General features: G+C 40.0%; 1 protein-coding gene across 1 annotated transcript in view; it reads right to left on the reverse strand.

The window, feature by feature from the left end:
• Nucleotides 1–21,278, reverse strand: part of RELN (reelin) — a 1,440,257-nt gene that overhangs the window by 294,644 nt on the left and 1,124,335 nt on the right. The window contains exons 35-36 of the mRNA XM_085653954.1: nucleotides 11,962–12,102; nucleotides 11,668–11,845 (exon numbers count right to left, since the gene is read on the reverse strand). Of these exons, the coding sequence (XP_085510080.1) occupies nucleotides 11,668–11,845; nucleotides 11,962–12,102 (319 nt within the window). The remainder of the gene's footprint in view (nucleotides 1–11,667; nucleotides 11,846–11,961; nucleotides 12,103–21,278) is intronic.

Consider the following 21,278-nt stretch of genomic DNA (forward strand, 5'->3'; position numbering starts at 1 on the left):
GATGCGACATCTAGACTCCTCTGGCTGCTCTCCCAGTTAAGGCCCTGGCAGTGCCTCTCCGCCGACAGGCTCGTTCCACTGCTAGTCCCAATCCTCCTGCATTCACAAGGACGGCAGTCGTTCTCCTCCTCTGCCTGGTGTCCCGCACTTTTCTGAGGTTTTGGCAGTCCCCTCTGTCTCCATTCCCTTAGATGAGCCTAAATATCCCCGTTATTTCATGGGATACCGCAAAGCCCTTGTGATACACGCCCACTCGGCCATCTTTGTTGTTTACACCCCAAAATGTGCTTTTTTTATAAATCTTTCCCCAGAGTTCATTGACGGATTGTATTATAATTAATTTTTCAGACTATACACACAGTTAGTATTCTGATATATATATATATTCAGTGAAAAAACCATAGGTTTCACACATGTTATAGTTAGCTGGACATTTTACTCGTAAAAAACCAATGAAATTACCCCGTTATAGTTAGTTCAGCTAACTATAACTCGCGCGCCCGCAATGCACTGCTGATGACGTCACATATTACATCACTCATGACATGGTCAGTGACATCACTCATGACATCACTGATGACATCTCAAATGACATCACTGATGACATCACTGATGACATCATCCTTGTGATAGAGTGGCAGACCTCCTCTCACCTTAATATAAGCTTTGATACACACATTCAAAAATAGAGACTAAAAATTTCAAAACAATGGACATACCAATACCAGTTACAACAACCTCTTCAGTAATTCTAAGATCCACATACACATCCACTCATTCACCAACAGTCCTATACAGTCACTCATACATGTACTCACTCATCATATGTACTCATACATCTATACATCCTGTTACACAATGCCACTCATCCATAGAGTTACTCACACACATAGTCACTCATGCTAATAAAGAATCAAACATACATTTACTTGCATATACAGTTATACACACACCACCACACTTACTTCTACGGAAACTTACACATACTTAGTCTTTTAAACAATCACTTATAGAAACACATACTTATTCATACAGGAACTCTTTCAATCTCTCACTTTCACATATACTCACATATATACACCAATAGTCACATATACTAGTTTAAAACGTATGTAGTTACTCCTGAAGACACTATTGAGACAGTCATTCACTCACTAACACACCCATACACACACTCATCCACCCATACAGTCCTGCACACATGCTGTGTTCAACACATACAAACAGTGAGTCACTCATTCATGCACCGATGCACTACGTAATACCCCCCACCGAACCATGCAGACACTCAGACTGATACTCAAAAAAACAACTAATAACCTAAATAGGCACCCATGTAGCTACTCACCAACCCATGCAGCCACTTATACACAAAGTGAGAGACTGATACAGATATTTACATATTTAAACATTATTCACTAAGCCATGTATTCACTATGATACACTTAATCAGTCAGTTACACAATCAATTTTTCAAAAACAAATCATCCATTTAGACACTTATATACCCATTTATTCTTCCATCGACCATGAGATATACATATATAAAACATATTTAATTTTCAGAATAACACACATTCACTAGATGATGTCATCAGTGATGTCATCAGTGATGTCATTTGAGATGTCATCAGTGATGTCATGAGTGATGTCACTGACCATGTCATGAGTGATGTAATATGTGACGTCATCAGCAGTGCATTGCGGGCGCGCGAGTTATAGTTAGCTGAACTAACTATAACGGGGCAATTTCATTGGTTTTTTACGAGTAAAATGTCCAGCTAACTATAACATGTGTGAAACCTATGGTTTTTTCACTGAATTTCTAAGGTTTTTTAAATGCTAATTCCTAACTATAACGTGTGTGAAACCTATGGTTTTTTCAGTGAATTTCTAAGGTTTTTTAAATGCTAATTCCTAACTATAACGTGTGTGAAACCCATGGTTTTTTCAGTGAATTTGCAAGGTTTTTTAAATGCTAATTCCTAACTATAACGTGTGTGAAACCCATGGTTTTTTCAGTGAATTTGCAAGGTTTTTTAAATGCTATTTTTTTTTTATATTCTTCATTTTTTTCAAACATATTTTTATTTTAATTTTCTTATCTTTTATAAAGACTATGCTTTAATTTTTAAAATCCTTAAATATTTTTTTTATATATATTTTTTTAAAATAAACATGTAAAATTTATTTCCAGATTTTTTTTTTTTTTTTTTATAGTACGCGTACCGTAAGCTCACGGTAAGCGTACGGTTTACGCAACGTCCGTAATCTATCTACGCTGCTTGCGTATAGTTACGCACTTTGCGTAGCCGCGCGTACTGCGCGCGGGACGCGTGCGCGCTTACGCAACACGCGCACGTTACGCGGAAGTGCCGGGAAATGACTGTTATGCGCATGTGCGCAAGCGCGTGTCTTTTTTACGCGCACGCGTACTTTTTGCCGTAAGCGCACCGTAAGCGTACCGTAAGCGTACGGTAGGTCATGTGATCTTGAAACACAACTTTTGATTGGTTGAAACTACTTTCAGTTCTAGAACTCTCCTACACCACACCCATTCCCCTCATTTCTGCTTGTGATCCCTTGGGAGAAGGAGCTGGTTTGTCTTTGGGATACGATGGCAGAACAGCAGAGCTCTTCTGAGAGTGAGGCTAGCACCAGCAGCACTGTCTTGAGGCAGAGAGCGAGGAAAGTAAAACCTTCTTATGTTTGGGATTATTTTACTTTTCCAGAAGGCCAGCAAAAGGTGAATGCACCCTTAGTTACTTGCAAGCTGTGTCAGCGTGTACTTTCTAGAGGTAATCCTAACAGGAAGTATTCCTTTGGGAATCACACCATGAAGAGACACCTCCAGGATGTACACAGAAGGACACATGGTCATCTTTTTGGAGGTAACTCTTCAGAAAGACGAGCCAGTACATCCACAGCAGCTCAGCCTGGACCATCACCTGCAGGGCTTACTCCTTCTTCTGCAGGTCAGGTGAGCCCTTCATCTGTGGGGGGAGAATCTCCTTTTGCTGGCCCTCTGGAAATGAACCCTCGATTTCGGAAGGTTGATATTCATTGCACATTTTGTAAAGCTCTAATTTGTTATAGGGAGACCAGTGTTTCCCTAGTGAATAACAAAATAGATCAGCACATTTGTAGCTTTGAATGATTTTCCCATGGTTCCTTTCCTCTGTCCCTGCATGAACACAACGGTTCTTTTAAGAGCCAACCTTATCTTTCATCTTTTTTTTACATTTTTTTAAAAAAACTTTTTTTTTTTTTTTACCGTACGCGTACGGTAAGCGTACCTTTTTTTTTATTTTTTAAAAAAAACACTAAAAATCATTTTTCACATTACAAGGTCCTTGAAAGACTACAATTATTACTATTGACTTACCATACTCACTGAAAAAAATATTTATTCATTTGTTTTTTTAAAAAATAGTTTTTTAAATTTATTTAAATGCACATGTCCAAGCTGTTTATTCTCTGTGACTGCCTACACTCCAGCAGGAGCAACCAGCCTTAGTGATGCTGAATGTATTTGCATTACAGACTTAAACCTGAAAACCCCACTCGCTTCTAATTACTGTGCATGACTATACATGGCAAGCACATGGGTGTGTGCTAAGCCTCTGCTTCTTCCCCCAAAAATTCGCTCCTCTTTTCCATCTACTGCAACTGTGAAATCACCAGAGCAAGACGCAATACATTTCTGCCTATAATTCTTCTATGCACACAGAGTCATGTTTTCACATTAGTGCCAAAACGAAATTTCTTTGCCAATTTGAAAGCACACTTACTGCTCTTTTTTTTTCGGGCCAAGTGAAAATCTCTTTTTACACTTTGAAATCACTTTTACAGACTGACACATTCTGAAACCTTTTTTTTAAATTTATTTAAATGCACATGTCCAAGCTGTTTTTTTTTCAGACCACCACCGTGTGTATTCTCTGTGACTGCCTACACTCCAGCAGGGGCAACCAGCCTTAGTGATGCTGAATGTATTTGCATTACAGACTTAAACCTGAAAACCCCACTCGCTTCTAATTACTGTGCATGACTATACATGGCAAGCACATGGGTGTGTGCTAAACCTCTGCTTCTTCCCCCAAAAATTCGCTCCTCTTTTCCATCTACTGCAACTGTGAAATCACCAGAGCAAGACGCAATACATTTCTGCCTATAATTCTTCTATGCACACAGAGTCATGTTTTCACATTAGTCCCAAAACGAAATTTCTTTGCCAATTTGAAAGCACACTTACTGCTCTTTTTTTTTCGGGGGCAAGTGAAAATCTCTTTTTACACTTTGAAATCACTTTTACAGACTGACACATTCTGAAACCTTTTTTTTAAATTTATTTAAATGCACATGTCCAAGCTGTTTTTTTTTCAGACCACCACCGTGTGTATTCTCTGTGACTGCCTACACTCCAGCAGGGGCAACCAGCCTTAGTGATGCTGAATGTATTTGCATTACAGACTTAAACCTGAAAACCCCACTCGCTTCTAATTACTGTGCATGACTATACATGGCAAGCACATGGGTGTGTGCTAAACCTCTGCTTCTTCCCCCAAATATTCGCTCCTCTTTTCCATCTACTGCAACTGTGAAATCACCAGAGCAAGACGCAATACATTTCTGCCTATAATTCTTCTATGCACACAGAGTCATGTTTTCACATTAGTGCCAAAACGAAATTTCTTTGCCAATTTGAAAGCACACTTACTGCTCTTTTTTTTTTGGGCCAAGTGAAAATCTCTTTTACAGACTGACACATTATGAATCCACCATGTGTAACTACAACAAAAACAATTCCCATTTCTATTATTCATTTCTTAAGTTACCACATACATCCCCTCTCAAACTGTAAACTCACCTTTAAAATTAGTTAGTTGTGAAAGAAATGTGTCACTCAAACAGCAGATTATCAGAGCCAGGATCTCTGTTCTGTACACCTCTCTCCTCTCAGCAGAACCAGATAATGGCAAACTTTCCCTCTATTTTTCCACACATATACATGTAAGTTTCAAATCTCAGTGCTTCCCCCTTTTTTTCAAATGTAATGACACATTTCTATTGGTTGAAAACCAACCCTTTTCCAAAAGTACCCTGCCCCCAACTTGACTTCTGCCTAGTACCCTTCCCCCAACTTGACTTCTGCCTGCTACCATAGCAACAGCTCATGGAACACTGCTGTGTGCAGTTAGGTCAGAAGTTCGACACACAATGTTTCAATTCCACAGAGCAAGAGTGCTTGACTTTTCAAACCTAACTGCAAATCCATAGTACTGTTCTTTGGTTACACATTTTTTTGTACCAATACAAAACATGCTTCTATTAATTTTCACATACAGCCTAGTTTTTTTTCTAGAATGGTATGAAACAGCCAATCAGTTCTTTTTGTTTTGTAAAAAATATGTATGCCTCCATTTCCAAACTGTCTTTCTTTTCATATTGCCATTCTACTGAAAGACACCTCCTGAGTGCATCCAGTTCTCCTTTGAAGATGTTCACAGTGTGGATTGTAGGGCACAGCTATGTCTTCTGGAGTGAAAAGTTTGCAGAGAAAACAGATATGGTGAGAGACCTTGCTTTGCCAAATGTAGACATTAAATGGATTGGTCAGAGAGGGTTAAAGTGGCACCAATTGATGCCATTGGTGAAATCCTTCATGCAAATCCAACACCCTGACCTCATAATAGTGCACTGTGGTGGCAATGACCTAGGCACTTTGACTGGGGTAGGTCTGGAAATGCTTATGAAGGACACCTTTGCACAACTGTTTTCACTTTTCCCTAAAACTGCCTTTGTGTTTTCCAACATATGCCAAAGGCAAAAATGGAACTGGTCCAATCATTTCTGTCCACAGATTGACAAAGCAAGAAAGCACGTCAACAAATCTGTTTCTGCTTTCCTCCGTGACTATGGTATGGGTGCCATTTACCACAACAACTTGCGTTACGACATGCAAGACATTTATAGAGGAGATGGTGTGCACTTCAATGATGAAGGGAACAGAGTCTTCCTCTTGAACCTTAGACTCTGCATCGGTACTTACTTGTAGGTACCACTAAAAAAATGACTCCATAAACACAACAGCTCTTTTTAGAGCTCCCTAATTTCTAAACTCTTAAATCTGATTTTCATTTATTTATTTTTATTTTTTTTACCGTACGCTTACCGTGAGCTTACCGTACGCGTACCCCGTGATTTTTTTTAAAATCAATAAATGTTTTCTTTGTACTTTTCTGTCCTTCTTTGACCCCCTTACAATTGTTAGGGGGTCTGTAACTCTCCTCATTGCCCCCTTTCCTTGTTTTCACTCTTTTTTTTCAGAGTGAAATACACAAAATGGCGGCCACCGCTTCCTGGTTTCGGCCGATTCGAATGTTTACTAAGATCTAAGAGCCAATCAGAATCGCGCTCGCGCACGCCACCGTACGCTTACCGTAAGCGTACGGTAAGCGTACCGTAAGCTGGCTCAGATATATATATTGATTTAAAGGCTATTTTCTCAAAATCAACTGAACTGATTTACACCAAACCTACAAAAGGCACTTCCTTGACCTACGGACTACCTCTCTGCCAAATTTCTAGTAATTCTGTTCAGCCGTTCGGGCTGTAGCTCGTTCTAAAGGTCCTATGGAAAAATGCATGGGAAAAACGCGTTTTGGGACCCCCCTTTTATCTCAGCCCCCGCTTGACGAATCCCCCCGAGACTTTCAGGGTAGGAGCGGAGCGTAGCGCCCCACCTATTTTGAGAAATTCGCGAGGATTCGTCGACCGGCGCCAAAGTTATTCAAAATAGAATGTTGAGGTTTTCCTATGGAAACGTGGTCCTAACTATAACTACCTACTGGCGACCGCCAGTAGGTAATATAGAGAAAGTGACAAATATGTACTAAACTGTAAAACAGATTATACTGTGCATGCTCTCTTTTGTCCCTGTTCAAAAACATACATTGGCAGTACTATATTGCCAGTGCATAAGCATTTTCTGCAACGCCCAAGGACAATCAAATATCAAGATGAGAGTTATCCCACTGCATGTCACTTCAAGAATGTCCACAATGGGGATCCCAATAAACTCACATACAGTGTAATAAACTGTAGACAGTTAGAGGGGAAGACAAAGAGAAATCACTGAGGAGTTTGTAATCTAGATATATTTTGCAAATTGACATGAAGGAACCCCATGGACTTAATATCGATGAGGAAATGTATACCCACTTGTAATGCTGCTAGGTCGATTGATGCAATGCTATTAGATTTTAAGTTTACATTACTCTAGCAAATTGTATCTATTTTATAGTTTCAGGAATGTAGTCGGAGTAGAGGATAGACAGCATTATACACTGATGAGAAGCTGTATCATTTTATGAAGATAGTGGAAAACGAAACAAGTTATGGGAAGTTTGCCCATTGGGGCCATTAGTTGTTTAGTAATATTAATTTCATGAAAGGACCTTTTTTCTAATAGGCTATTAGAAAGTATCAAAATGTATTCTGTTCAAAAATGTTTCTTTGTGTTTGATTTTTATGCATGTTGTTTGCCCACTGGGGTGTAATAACAGTAGATTATTAAGTTGTATGGTCTTATATCACATAGATCTTTAATTTGATTCCACTGTTTTCATCAGATTGTGAGAAATCAATACAGTGCTGGAAGTAGGTATGGAATTTTATACCACTCCAAGATGGTGCTTGATTTTTAATACTACATTGAGTACTGTTCCCATGTTTGACAAAACAATTCATGTTAAATGTGGGGCAAAGTAATGGAGTTGGCGTGATGATAAAGGCAAAGGTAGCCAAAACGAATTGATGATTATTTAAAATTTTCTGACTTGAGTTTGATTGAGAATAAAATTTATCACTGCTCGGAGTGCCATTCTCGTTCTTCACACACAGGTAACTGGAGTTGGAAAAATTAGTTAATATATATTCATATGTGTGTATATCATATATTATCTCATGGTATATTCAGTGTAAATGCAATTTCTGAGAACAAAAGTAAATATTATGTCAGTAAGATAGATATAGTAAAAATAAGTGAATGTGTTCTCTTCTTTTCTATCAGAATAACACTGGTAATTGAAAAGGTCAGTCTCTTTCCACACCCTGCTAGAAACCATCATCAACCTGAGAAGAAGTCTCAGCTGAGAGGCCAGTCTTTCTGCACCTTGTACTATTCACATGGAAAAACAAAACAATGGTGTAAGTGTATAGTGCAATTCTTTATCACATTCTACTATATATACTTCTGAACCAAACAACTCTTATCCCAGACAACATTATTAACTCATATTTTACTGTTATTCTTAATACTACTGAATTATACATGTATTTGAGCCTGAGGAAAGGTTATGGACTATGAATAAAACTGTCTGTGAAGCCAATAGCACCAAATCATTCTGGTGTACGGTCAGAGCCATCAGAACTAGTGGTACAATACAAAGTCATACAACTGAATTATCCATTTATTTGAGCCTGAGAAACGATCTTATAAGAGAGATTACTCCTTCTTCACATACTAGTACGGACACCCATCACCTACACACTACTACTACTACTACTAATAGAGCTAGTATGGCACAATACAAAGTTATTTGCTTTAGAAATGATGTGTGCAGACGCAATACACCCTTTAGTCATCCTACCATATACACATTGAAAATGAAAAATTAATTGCTTTTAAAAAAATCTTAGAAATTCACTGAAAATACCAAAGATTAAAGGAATGTAGTTAGGTGTGATAAAAAGATCTATTTTTGATTATTATTTTTAAACCTAAGAAATTCACTGGGAAAAACTAAAGTTAAAGTAATATTGACAAAAACAACTATTTTTGTTTAAAAAAAACTTAGAAATTCACTGAAGAAAACAAATATTAACCCCTTCGGTGCCACGCCCTTTCCCCTCCTGTGCCGGGCGTTTCCCACGCGGGTGGGTTTCATGACGAGATAGTCTCGTCTTGGGCACAGCGCGACCGTGCTCCATGACGAGACTATCTCGTCATGGGCACAGAAGAGGTTAAAGTGACTTTATAGTTAGGTGAATATGTCAGTCACAACATTAACATTTTGAACTAAAAAAACTACAGAAATTCACCAGTTTTAGTTAGCAGAGCAAACTATAACTTGTACCCCTGCCATGCACTGCTTATGACCTCATTTGTTACATCACTCATGATATGTTTTATGACATCATTAACTACATCTCAAATGACATCTCAAATGACATCACTGACGACATTATCCAAGCTTCTTTTGTACACATAACTCTGTAAACTAGTATGGCATTAGAGACCTGAATGTTAGTACAAAATAGATCCGAATAATAATAAGCATCATTAATGTTAACACAAATACAACTCCCTTAGGTGTAGCAAGCATGTGTTATGTACAACATTGACCTTATACCGTACACTTCATGAGTAGCCAAGTTCACAATAACAATCAATAACAAGAAACCCTCACTTCACGCAGTGTTCAATCTGTATACAACTGTTCAGACAAAGCCAAGTTACTCAACACACTCAACGTCTGTTCCAAAATTAATGGCATACTTTGGACAGCTTCTATAAAACCCGTCATATTCACCAAACCTACAGTGAGAAATTAAGTGGATATGAGCAGAAAAGTAGGTACTATAAGCAGTGTTTACTCTATGGAGAGAGTTTACTCTGTACCACACTATTTGCAGACAGTGAAACTCTCCTGAGAAATACTCCACAGAGTATTAAAATGTATCATTTAAGAACAGTGTACACTCTATGCAACACTTGTCAAAAAAGACACTATTTGCTTAAAATAACCATGGTCTGAAGGTGCTAAAGATCATACCACATTCAGCCTACATACTGTGGTGAGTACTTTATAGAAAGCCTATCTTCTGAAGCAAAAAAATCACATGTACATAAGTTAATACCCGGTGCATGCAGTCTTTTATGTTATGTAGACACTGTCATGCTGAGATGATTCTGTCCAGTAACTGAAGGCTTCTTAAAATACTTAGAAAGACGGGGAAGTGAGAGAAGCACTTGGATCAGGATGTGCCCTTATCATGGGAATGCAAAGGAATGGAGAGAGGGATTTGTGATTTTAAAAGGGAGCTTCAGAATACGAGGCGAAAGCAGAACTAAGTGAGCGGTTGTAAGTTGGAGAAACCGAGTGGTGAAGCATTTCCATTTTGAATGATACGCAGATACATACAGTGACATAGATGACAAAGACCTGTGAGGCAAAGGAGAATAGAAGGAAGAGATGGTTTAAAAGTGTGAGAAATCCACAGGAGCTTGGAGAGCGGGAATGGTCAGATTTTTTCAGCCCTGATGAAGCGGCAGAGCCTATGAAACACGTGTTGGCTGTAAAAATGTGAATCCTTATAAATAAAGAAGAACATTTGTGTTAAAGCTCACAGAGAATGTGTGATTCATCATTTGAGTAGATAATTGTGAGACACTTATGGACTTTATATGGCTACTGAACTCTCAGGGTTTATATATGATGGCTCTGGTTGGTATCCAGAGAATGAGATTGCTTTGGGCGTGAAACCGCACACTAGTTTTTATATATCACAAATGTATACACACACACACCAGTATTTTAATTAAAAATACATGTCTTTTTTAAATTGTTCATATCATCATTTTAACTAGCTCATCATCCCCTCTCAAATTGGCACACCTCAATTTTAAAGAAGAGCACTCTTTATACAGCCTTTGTTTTTATTTTAGTGCGAGGTTCTGTACATTTTTGAAGAGTTATTTTTCTTCAGCATTGTGTTCATAATCAATGGACAAAGTGAGAAATATAGCAAAACACTGAAACAGTAGCTAAGATATTTTATCAATATGCACCAGGGTAATTGGACTGAATCTTAGCCTATCCCAGAGTTTGACTGAAATACTGACCAACTCTGTTCAGCAAGCGAATGAACATGCTACTGTGTTGAGGCACAGCATCCCCGTAGTATTTTGCTGGTATCTTCAAGTCCTGTACCAGTGTTTAAAGGCATAATGACACAGCTTCATCAGATGTAGACGATTTGAAAAAACCTCTTACTCAAAGAGAAGGGGAATAAATGAGGTATGCGGATGTTATTTGCCAATCATCCCCTGGTTGCCTGTTTGGAGAAAATGTGTGGGTCAGGACGTGGAATGTACACATCCGTGATATACAACCACAATATAATGCCCATTCTTAGGTTACAAAGGTAATAAATCCCATGGTGGTGAGGTTGTTACTTGATTGCCACTGGAAAACTATTTCATGACCATGGCTAAAACCTACTAGGATAGAGGGAAATCTGCAACCCATGAGTCCTGTAGAGGTGGGCATTTGAACTGAGTTTTGCATATAGGATATTTTGTATTTCAAATTCTGAAAGGAGTACCTTTATTATTTAGCAGCATACTGAGGGTGGTCCTGCAGATCGTTTGTGTGTGCAATTTAAACTCTACAGAGAAACTCTGTATAAATGCCTTTCTAAATGAAAGGGGAGCTTTGAGGGAGATACTTTTAGGTTGCTTGGTAGACAGGCTCAAAGGAATTGTAGACAGCCCTCACAAGGAGTTTGTGCAAAATACCTCAGAGTAAAGAATGCGAAGAGACGCCTGTCTATGAACAAAGCAGACACCTTTCATAAGTTCTTACGAAAAAACAATCTCACCCCTTTGAAGATGAGTGCAGTTCCAGATTTGATTGTTTCTCCATTCAAATTTCCTCTCTCTGCTCCATACACTTCAGGCCACAGGTCTGGGTGCAGGTTTCCATTGAAGTCATCTTTCAGCATTGAGGGCAGTGGAGCAGTGGGGACGCAGTAAGGACCACCAAACCCCCTGTCACACCTGAAATGAATTCAGAGTAGGAAAGAAGATGAGGGTTGGCTGCCTGGTGGAATGATACACAGTTCATTTGGCTTATGTTTTCATAATCATCCAATCTCATAAAATGTAGTGCTTACACACAGCGCCCTGCATCACAGATTCCATGACCAGAACACATCCATGGGCATCCGGAGGCCAGGGCCACATTGTCAATTGACCACATATCAGCACCCGGAGTGTAGTCCTTTTGAATCCATCTAAAGCGTGTCCGAGGTGAGCTAGAGACAAAAAAGAGTCCGATCAATCGACTTACAGAGTCTGAAAATTTAACTTCAATGCTCAAATCATGATTAAATGCATTTCCTTTCTTTCAGCTCAGATCCTCCCACACCGAAATGTGCATCATGATTTCTACCCACATCCACCTAAACCCTTGTAACACCAATGACAATTCATTCTTAGAGAGCGGTTACAATGTGTCTTGCAGTGCCTGCACGTCCCTTTAAAGGGCCTGCCTCACAGGAATTGAAAAAAAACAAAGCACAAAACAAAACAAACACATGGCATAGAGGAAAATCTGAAGTACTCCATATGTAATGTACAGTAAACCCCAAACGCAGATTCTTCTTCCCAGGGAGTGAACGAGAACACAGGCCCACCCTCCATATTCCATGGCACAGGTCATCCTAGCACAAGACGAGTACAGTAGAGACATGATCTATATGAGCTTCGGTCACTCAACTGAGAAGATGTTGCAAGAATGTGGTACTTTTCGAGCCCTATTCTTACCCCTTTTATAACAGCAAATACCTCTGACACCATAGATCACAGTATCACTTTAGTCTCAGCAGATCTATTTATTGACTGCGAGTTGAATATAATTTCATATATTTAGATGACTTAGTGAACACTTTCTCGGTGTGACAATCATAAATCTCCAAATTTCCACTTTTTCAACAATACAATGTGACAACAAAACACAAATATCACAAATATAAGTTTCTCAGTGTGACAATAGACAAATTTTCACTTTTCCAACAAAACAATATAACGACATACATAAATGTGAAAGATTAAAGCATGAATCAAAACAGTACTCAGATATCCTCTTTATAAGATGGAGTGGCATATAAAGTCATTATTGCCTCCACGTTATATGATTGATTTGGTCCTAAACGGGGTTGTTTCTTCTCCTCCGTGATCTCCGTCGCCGTCCTTCGTTGTATTGTTGAAAAAGTGGAAATTTGGAGATTTATGATTGTCACACCGAGAAAGTGTTCACTAAGTCATCTGCTGAGACTAAAGTGATACTGTGATCTATGGTGTCAGAGGTATTTGCTGTTATAAAAGTATTACCCAGATTCCGGCCTCTGAAAACCTCATTGAATCCCCCCTCTTATTATATACTCGCCTATTCTTACCCCAGCATCACTGCCCCCAAGGTACACCCCTTTTACCCAAGCCCCTTCATTACCCCCCAAAAGAATACATTTTCACTGTTCCACTTGGGAATGGAGTGGCCTGCTGAGCCAGAGGTGGAAGGCGCACATTTCAACAACTACTTCAGTCTTACAAGTATGACTCCTTATAGCACAGAAGGTTCTGCACTGCTGCTCATGCCATGTCCTGATGCTGCACTTCCATCCTGTTCTGTTGTGCAGCTTCGTATTTGCTGGAGAGGGGGTGAAAGCATTTGTGGGGATCGCAGATCTACACTGCCCACATGGCTTACAGCGTACACACTCACACAGAGTAGAAGGAGTCACGAAGCAGAGGATGAGGCGGAATATATCATTTTGGCTCTGTATAATACAAACATTATTCAAAGGCCTCTTCTGGAACAGAAAAAGACATTACTTACTTTCTTTAATACACCTTCTGTTGGATACTCAATCTAAACTCATCTTTCAAATTCCTCCAGGCACTAGACAGGATCCAGAACTCTTCATAGCTTTTGCTTCGCACAGCTGTGGACGGTAGTGGGAGTAGCTGCCGGGCGGTGACGTGGGGAGGGGCAGGGTGGGGGGTAGTAAACTATGGATTACGGAGGTTTACAGGTAAGTAAACATATAAATAAATAATACAAATGTCGTTGCGTGCACTGCATCCCCAAATGCGATGCAGTGCGCGCAACGAAATTCGTTTTATTTATTTACTTACCTGTAAACCTCCGTAATCCATAGTTTACTACCCCCCACCCTGCCCCTCCCCTCCCACTCCCCACATCACCGCCCGGCAGCTACTCCCACTACCGTCCGCAGCTGCTTCAGCATGTCAGCAGGTGACACCATTGGATTCCATAGTGTGCTTACACTGCCTCTGGAAGTGACAGCACAAAGCCTTACATAGATTCACCCCTGTATGCTGACAACAGTTTCCTTAGGAAATCTTCTGCGCCCTCAGACATGGATCAACCATGACAGATTGCAAGTTATTCAGTTTACACCACTCAAATGTACCACACACCACTGTACGCCACTACACTGCACGTTATTTCAGTACACGATATTCCAATATATGCCCCTACACTGTACAACACTCCAGTGTATAGCAATCCACTGTATGCCACTACAGTGTACGCAAATAAAGTCTACAATATTTACAGGACGTAATTCCACCTTACCACACTCCACTGTATGCTATTTCACTGTATACCATGGCACTGTACACCACCATCAGAAGTGTACTTCCACCAGGAAGGCCTGCGGGACTAAGTGAGTGAAATGTCCCTCCCTGTAGACTTGATTTTTTAAACAGTAAAGCCAGGTGAATGTGTGTATAGATGCGTATGTAGCAGTCTGGCAGATGTCCAACACCAGAACACTTCTCGCTAATGTCATCTTGATAGCCTTGGCTGTGGTGGAATAGTCTTGATGGCTGATAGGAGGCTCCTTTTTTTGGCCAGGTCACGGTATGTTTTTAAGCACAGGATAATCCACTTAGACTTCTGAACTGGTTCTCCTTTCTTAGCACTGGCAAAGTCAATACAAAGCTGATCATCTACCCGTGCTCCTTAATGTGCTTGATGTAAAAACTAAGAGTCGTTTTTGGGTCCTGACAGTGAAGCCTCTTCTCTTTCTTAGAAGTGTGAGACAGAGCACAAACCACAGGAAGAGTGATAGAATATCCCAAGTGGAAGGGTGATACCACCTTCGGCAAGGAGAAGGCATGAGTTTGAAGCATCAACTTGTCTGGAAAGAAGGTAGTATACAGAGGCTGTACTGACAGGAACCTGTAGCACACTGACACAGTATGCAGAAGTAATTGTAATATGGAATACCTTCTTAATGGTCAGCAATCTTTATAAGCCACTGTGCAGAAGCTCAAAAGGCGTGCACATCTAGAAAGTGAGTGCCAAATTAGGAACCTTTGAGGCACATATATGAGCCACTTCAATAAAATCATCACAGCTGGTGACTAGAATAACAAAAATTGGTTAGGCAAATATTGAAAGGCTGAAAGTGGCAAGAAAATAACCTTTACTGGTCCCTACTGTAAAGCCTTGCTGGGCCAGAGATAAAACAAACATTTAAACCTCAGACGGTTGGGGCGTGAAAAGGATCAACTTCACAGTTATTACACAAGAGCTCAAACGTCACCCAGAGACCTAAATAAATAGGTTTGGTAGATGGGGATGTAGCCGCAACAATAACACCCATTACCAGCGTGCAGATCAAACCTGCTCAGGTGATGCTTCTCATTCTTGAAGGGGGAGGTTCTGGAGATTTGATTGCAGGACTCTGCCCTGTTGCTGAGACAAGAAGAGGTATTCAGACTGGACGCAAATGTACAGGCTCAGTAGGTCGGAGTACCACACTCTCCTGGCCCAATCCGCGGTTCTTAGGATAAATTGAGCCCACTCCTTCCTGATCTTCCAGGACTAACCTGTATGTGAAAGTCCAGTCCAAATAAACCGTTGCCCTTAATTTCTTTGTTTTTAACTTTATTCTCTTTGGAGACAAGAGATTGGACGAATTGGCTGTGCCAAAACTCAAATGAATTGAAAGGTTCAAGATGTTAGCATGGAAGCCACCATTGGAGGAAAAAGAAAAGTTTTTGACAACTGCACTTTTTCTTTTTTTTTTTACAAATCAATCCTGCACTGCCCAACATCACAATTTTTTGGCATTGTATACTAACCCCAACTCTCTATCTTAGTAACAAAGCATTAATCCAGAAAACATTGCTCAAAGGCATAGCTAACAGTGGAGCACCTGGTGCACTGTCATCGGTATCCAGAGGCATGAGGGAGCCCACCGCACCAGCTAATTTTTCTAGTCCACTAAATGCATGTCGTGGGGGCCCTGGAGACATTCTTCATGCTACGCTCACAGGTCAAAGCGAGCTCAGGGTTTTATACTCTAGTGGGAATCAGGGTGGTTGCAGTGAATTGTCCGTGAAGTCCCTTGAAGAAAGCCCACAGGGTGAGCTGATCTCGTGCACCCCCTCTCACCTCCCAAGAGGCTGAGTGATGGGGCTACAGTGAACATGCCAAAGGACATCACACTGCTTGTTCCTGGATGAGGTTAAAGAAGTATGGTTTCTGAACACTTTCAAAGGGCCAGATGTACAAAGATTCTATTCTCCAAAAACGGATGCAAATTGCTCACCAACCATTGCTAATGGAATGTGATTTTGCGAAGCAGTGTACGTACTATTAGGTCAGTTGGAAAAATAACCATTCGTAGGGGGTCTCAGAACGACCTCCCTAATTAATGTTCATTAGGCAGGTCACAATTTGCGATCCCCTGTGATTCACTGCAAACACAGGGGTGGTGATCTGCAAGCGATAGCAGAGCCACAGCCCTGTGGTTACATTCCCAAACAAGAAACCTGTTTTAAAGCAGCCATAGTTGACGGACCCGGCAGTGCTTTTGAAAAATTAAAGTTTCCTGTTCAGGAACATTTCGGAATGAGCAGGCAGTCGTCCCCTAGACCACTGCTTACTCCCCCTGAGGCTGCCAAACTAACTGTGAATCAGTTTCCACCTTCTTTTAGGAGTCAGTAAATGGTCAATGTTTCCCAACTAGAACTGCGGTGGCAGACCATTGATACATAGGTTACCAAATCTTGATTTTGAGAGAACACTCTTCTACATAGCCATTTCAAACCGCGACTCAGTAGGGGTCGTAAAATCCATTTTACAAGTTTGCAAAACTTTATTGATTTGTAAATTGGGTTTTTGTACATTAGAAATGGCCATTTTGTGGAAGCAAACTCTGTGATTTTGCGAATCTTAGGGTTTGTGGCCACTTAGTTCATTTGGCCCCAGGTCTTGCTGCACGGCACAGTCAGTGACAAGGAGGCGAGCAAATAATGCTGTACATATACTAGTGCAAAAACAAAAGTTGATGGACATAATGCAGAACAATGTCATACATTCACCCCAGTACAGAGATCTGGGCCTAAATCCATCGTTTTTGTGCTCACCATGCCATTCCAGTTTGAACCTAGCCATATGCAAATCAGTCTTGACCCTGTGCCTCATGGGAACAGTCCAGCCCGAACTGCCAAGCCAGGTCCTCCCTGGACTGGAACCAAGCATCCTAGGACCGGTTTCGGGGTTTCACCCCTCTTCAGCTAGGATAGCTTGATTCCAGTGGCATGTAGAGCACGGGACTCACGTCTGAGCATACCCGTCCCACTCGGGGTGACAAATGTCCATTATCTTGTGTGTTTTGCTGTTATCTCTGGTGTCTAGGGTTCTAAGCCCAACATGAAGTCCTGCAACAAATACTTCCTGATGTATCTAAAGGCCATCAGGGATCAGGTGATGAAACTATACATCGCTGAGCACATGAAATGGGGCAGGTCACACTCCAAACAGATAACCCATACTCGTTCCCGCTTCAGGTCCAGGTTTCACTCAAAGTCACCATCCTTAGGTAAGTTGAAGATAAAGTCGAGGAACACGTCCCACCATAAATGTAAGAAGTCCAATAAAAGACTTGTTTCCGACCTGTCACTCCAGCTCCAGGGAGAAGTTGCAAAATCAGCACATAAAGGACTCGACTCTACCCCATCTTTTAACTCCGAGACTGCTCCGAGATTAATCCTGGTGCATTCTGAGTTTCCTGGGCTATTGTTGACCGTTCTGCAGATAACGGCCTTAATGTAGCATTTTCAAATGATGAATCATGTACCAGGGAGCTGACACTGGCGGGGCTTCTACCTGGGCCCCTACCGGCACCAGCCCATGTCACGACTATTCCAGAGGGGAACACTTCAGTACCACCCATTTCGGTGACAATTCAGCTCCAGTTGGAGCTCAATGTCACAGCCAAGGAAGTGGGAAGGCACCATGGTGGTCTAATCTGCCATCTCATGATCAAGACCACATTGCAAACAAGAAAATGCCTGTTGAAGGAGTAAACAGACAAAGTCAATGGGATATAAACGTATCCACTTGATGTTGAGAAAGTCAAAACAGGTTGCAAACCTTGAAATGTGAAGCTTGTAAGAAAATAACCAAGCACAAGCATAAACGTATGGCAACAGGGGGTGTTTCTCTAATCAAGTTCTACCTCAAACTATGGGAAGAAAACTTTCCAACCATTCTGAACATGTCCGGAGTGGAGGACATGAATGAAGGTCTAGAGGTCGAAGGAAACCACTGTAAGAGACATGAGAGCTGCAAGTGAAGTGGTTGCTACAACGTTGACTTGGCTTAGAATGACCATCATTATGAAGAGTGACAGATGTAATGTATTACTTTTTTTTTAATTATTTTATTTTTTGAGAAGGTGTACAGACAATTTTGAGCAAATAAACATAGATATGCATGAGCAAGCTAAACCATACAGGATTTTAAAAGAAAATCATAGACACAATTCGAGTAAGTTCTGAAATAATTTCACAAATATAAACTTAGAAACAAAAGAAAAGAAAACATCCTCTACTTATTTAGTAGCATACATACTAATGTTCAAAATAATTCCAAATACGATTAAATCTAAGCATTGATCGAATTGAACGAGTTTTTGCAAGTACACGTTCTTGCTCATAAATATCTTCAATCAGCCAATCATATAGTGAAGGAGGATTAGGGTAATCCACTCTCTCGCAATACATAAGCGGGCCGTAACTAATAAAATGCATAAGAAGCAACCCATATAACGATCTTCATATTCCTTGGGCCCCAGCATAATCTCTTTAACAGAAAAAGTTAGCTCAAGATTCAAGCATTGACCAATATATTGTATTACTTTTGCCCAAAAATCTATTAGTTTAGGGCAAAGATAAAACATGTGTAAAATATCAGCAGCCTTTTGATCACATTTAGGACAGCTTGTTCTATCCGTACTTCCGCTACCATACACTTGTGTCAATTGCTGCCACTTTATTATTTTATCTGAAGTATAGTAAAGCCTACAGATTGTACGAAACTGTTGAAGCTTTAAGTTAACAGAATGCACAGAATTATCTAATTTATCTAAAGCTAGCGTGATTTCGAGTGCATCCACGTCCATATATAAAGTTTGACTCCATTTTGTTGCTAATTCGTTAAGGTCAGCACTTCTAGCAACTGATAGATATGTATACATTGTGCTAATTCTAGTTTTATGAGCAGAATTTAAAAAACATGTGAGAGCTATATGAGAGTGTGGCAATTGCATTAATTTTCATTTAAAGAAAGTCTCTGAGTTGTAAATATTTAAAAAAAGACCGGTATGGAAGACCAAAAGTTTGTTGCAGCGAAACATAAGTAGAAAAACCAGAAGAATCATATAGCTGTCCCAGTCTCTCAATACCATGTCTGGCCCAGTTACAAGTGACTGAGTCATGAAATATATTCGGGAGAGATGGATTATTCTATAATTTATAATATTCATGTCTAGTAAAATCCTCAAAAACAAATGAAAAATGGCCAAGGATTTCATTCCAAATACAAACAATGTCCCTTATGGTCTTAAATCGTACTCTTTTATAATAATTAGGATCATTGACCTTATATAAGAACATACTCAAATCTGTGCCTAAAACCAAAATAAGCCCATAATATGGTGTTTTATCAGTTAATAAACTTTGTATAAGCCCTGTAAATGCTGCCCAATAGTACAACTTAAAATCAGGAAGTTGCAAGGCACCATATTTATTGGGGAAATTTAAGAGATTTTATCGAGTGCCGAGCCTGTTTATATCCCCAAATAAAGCTACTAATTGCACCCTCTAATTTATGAAAAAAATAGTTAGGGACCCGTAAGGGGATAGCCCGAAACAAATACCAAATTTTAGGCAATATCATCATTTTAATTATATTGATTCGACCAATAATAGTAATGGGCAGTTTATGCCAATTCTTAAATTGTTTAATAACTGTCTGCAGCAGTGTTTCATAATTAAGTTTCCAGATTTGATCTACATTTTTAGTAATTCTAACTCCTAGATATGTAGCTACATTACAAGTGCCAATAATAGATGTTGTGGGTTCCAAATTATGTATTATTTGGGTTTTATTTATATTAAGTTTATAACCCGAAAAACGCCCAAAAGTTATAGCTTCTTCCTGGATAATACTGACCTTAGTTGCTGGATCTGATGTGAAGATCGCGATATCATCCGCATATGCTACCGCCTTAAGTTGATACTTATCATTACTGAAAGGGATAATATCTCTATTTTGGTTTAAAGTTTGCATAAAAGGCTTGATATAAAGAGCAAAAAGCAATGGGGATAATGGGCATCCCTGCCTTGTACCACGCTGTATTAAGAATGTATTAGAATGCAAATTGGCATATACTAACTTTGCAGGCGGGTTAATATATAATGCCTTAACCCAGTTCATAAATCGGTCAGGTAAACCATTCCTACGCAGTATCAACCACAATGCCTCCCACACCACCCGATCAAATGCTTTTTCAGCATCTAAAAGAATCATACTCATATTACTAGATGTTTTATTAGCAACATCAAAGGCAGTTATAGCTGTATTAACGTGTGCAATGGTGTCTCTGCCTGTGATAAATCCATGTTGGTGTTCTGATACCAGACACGGCATATGGGGTGTCAAGCGATTCGCCAGCACTTTCGCAAAAATTTTGGCATCACTATTTATAAGAGATATTGGCCGATATGACCCACAATCGTCAGAACTCTTCCCTTTCTTAAGAAAGAAGACGATATTAGTCGTGTCCCAGGACTTAGGGACTTGCTTGCATTCAGCTATCTGATGTATAACTACTTGAAGCAATGGTAAAATAGAAGTCTTGAAGACCTTATAAAGTTCTATGGGTAGAGCATCATCCCCGGCTGCCTTACCCGAAGGTAGCGCAGATATAGCAATCGTAATTTCTTCCTCTGTTATATCAAGCTGGAGACAGCCTTTAGCCTCTATATCCAGAGCCTGAGGGCTCAGTAATTGCAGATATTCTTCAGCCACCCCATCATCAGATACAGCATATAGCTCTGAGTAGAACAGATAAAATTGCTCTAAAATCAAATTAGTCGAAGTATA

The sequence above is a fragment of the Triturus cristatus genome, chromosome 4_1, assembly GCF_964204655.1.
Source record: "Triturus cristatus chromosome 4_1, aTriCri1.1, whole genome shotgun sequence".
Lineage (NCBI taxonomy): Eukaryota > Metazoa > Chordata > Amphibia > Caudata > Salamandridae > Triturus > Triturus cristatus.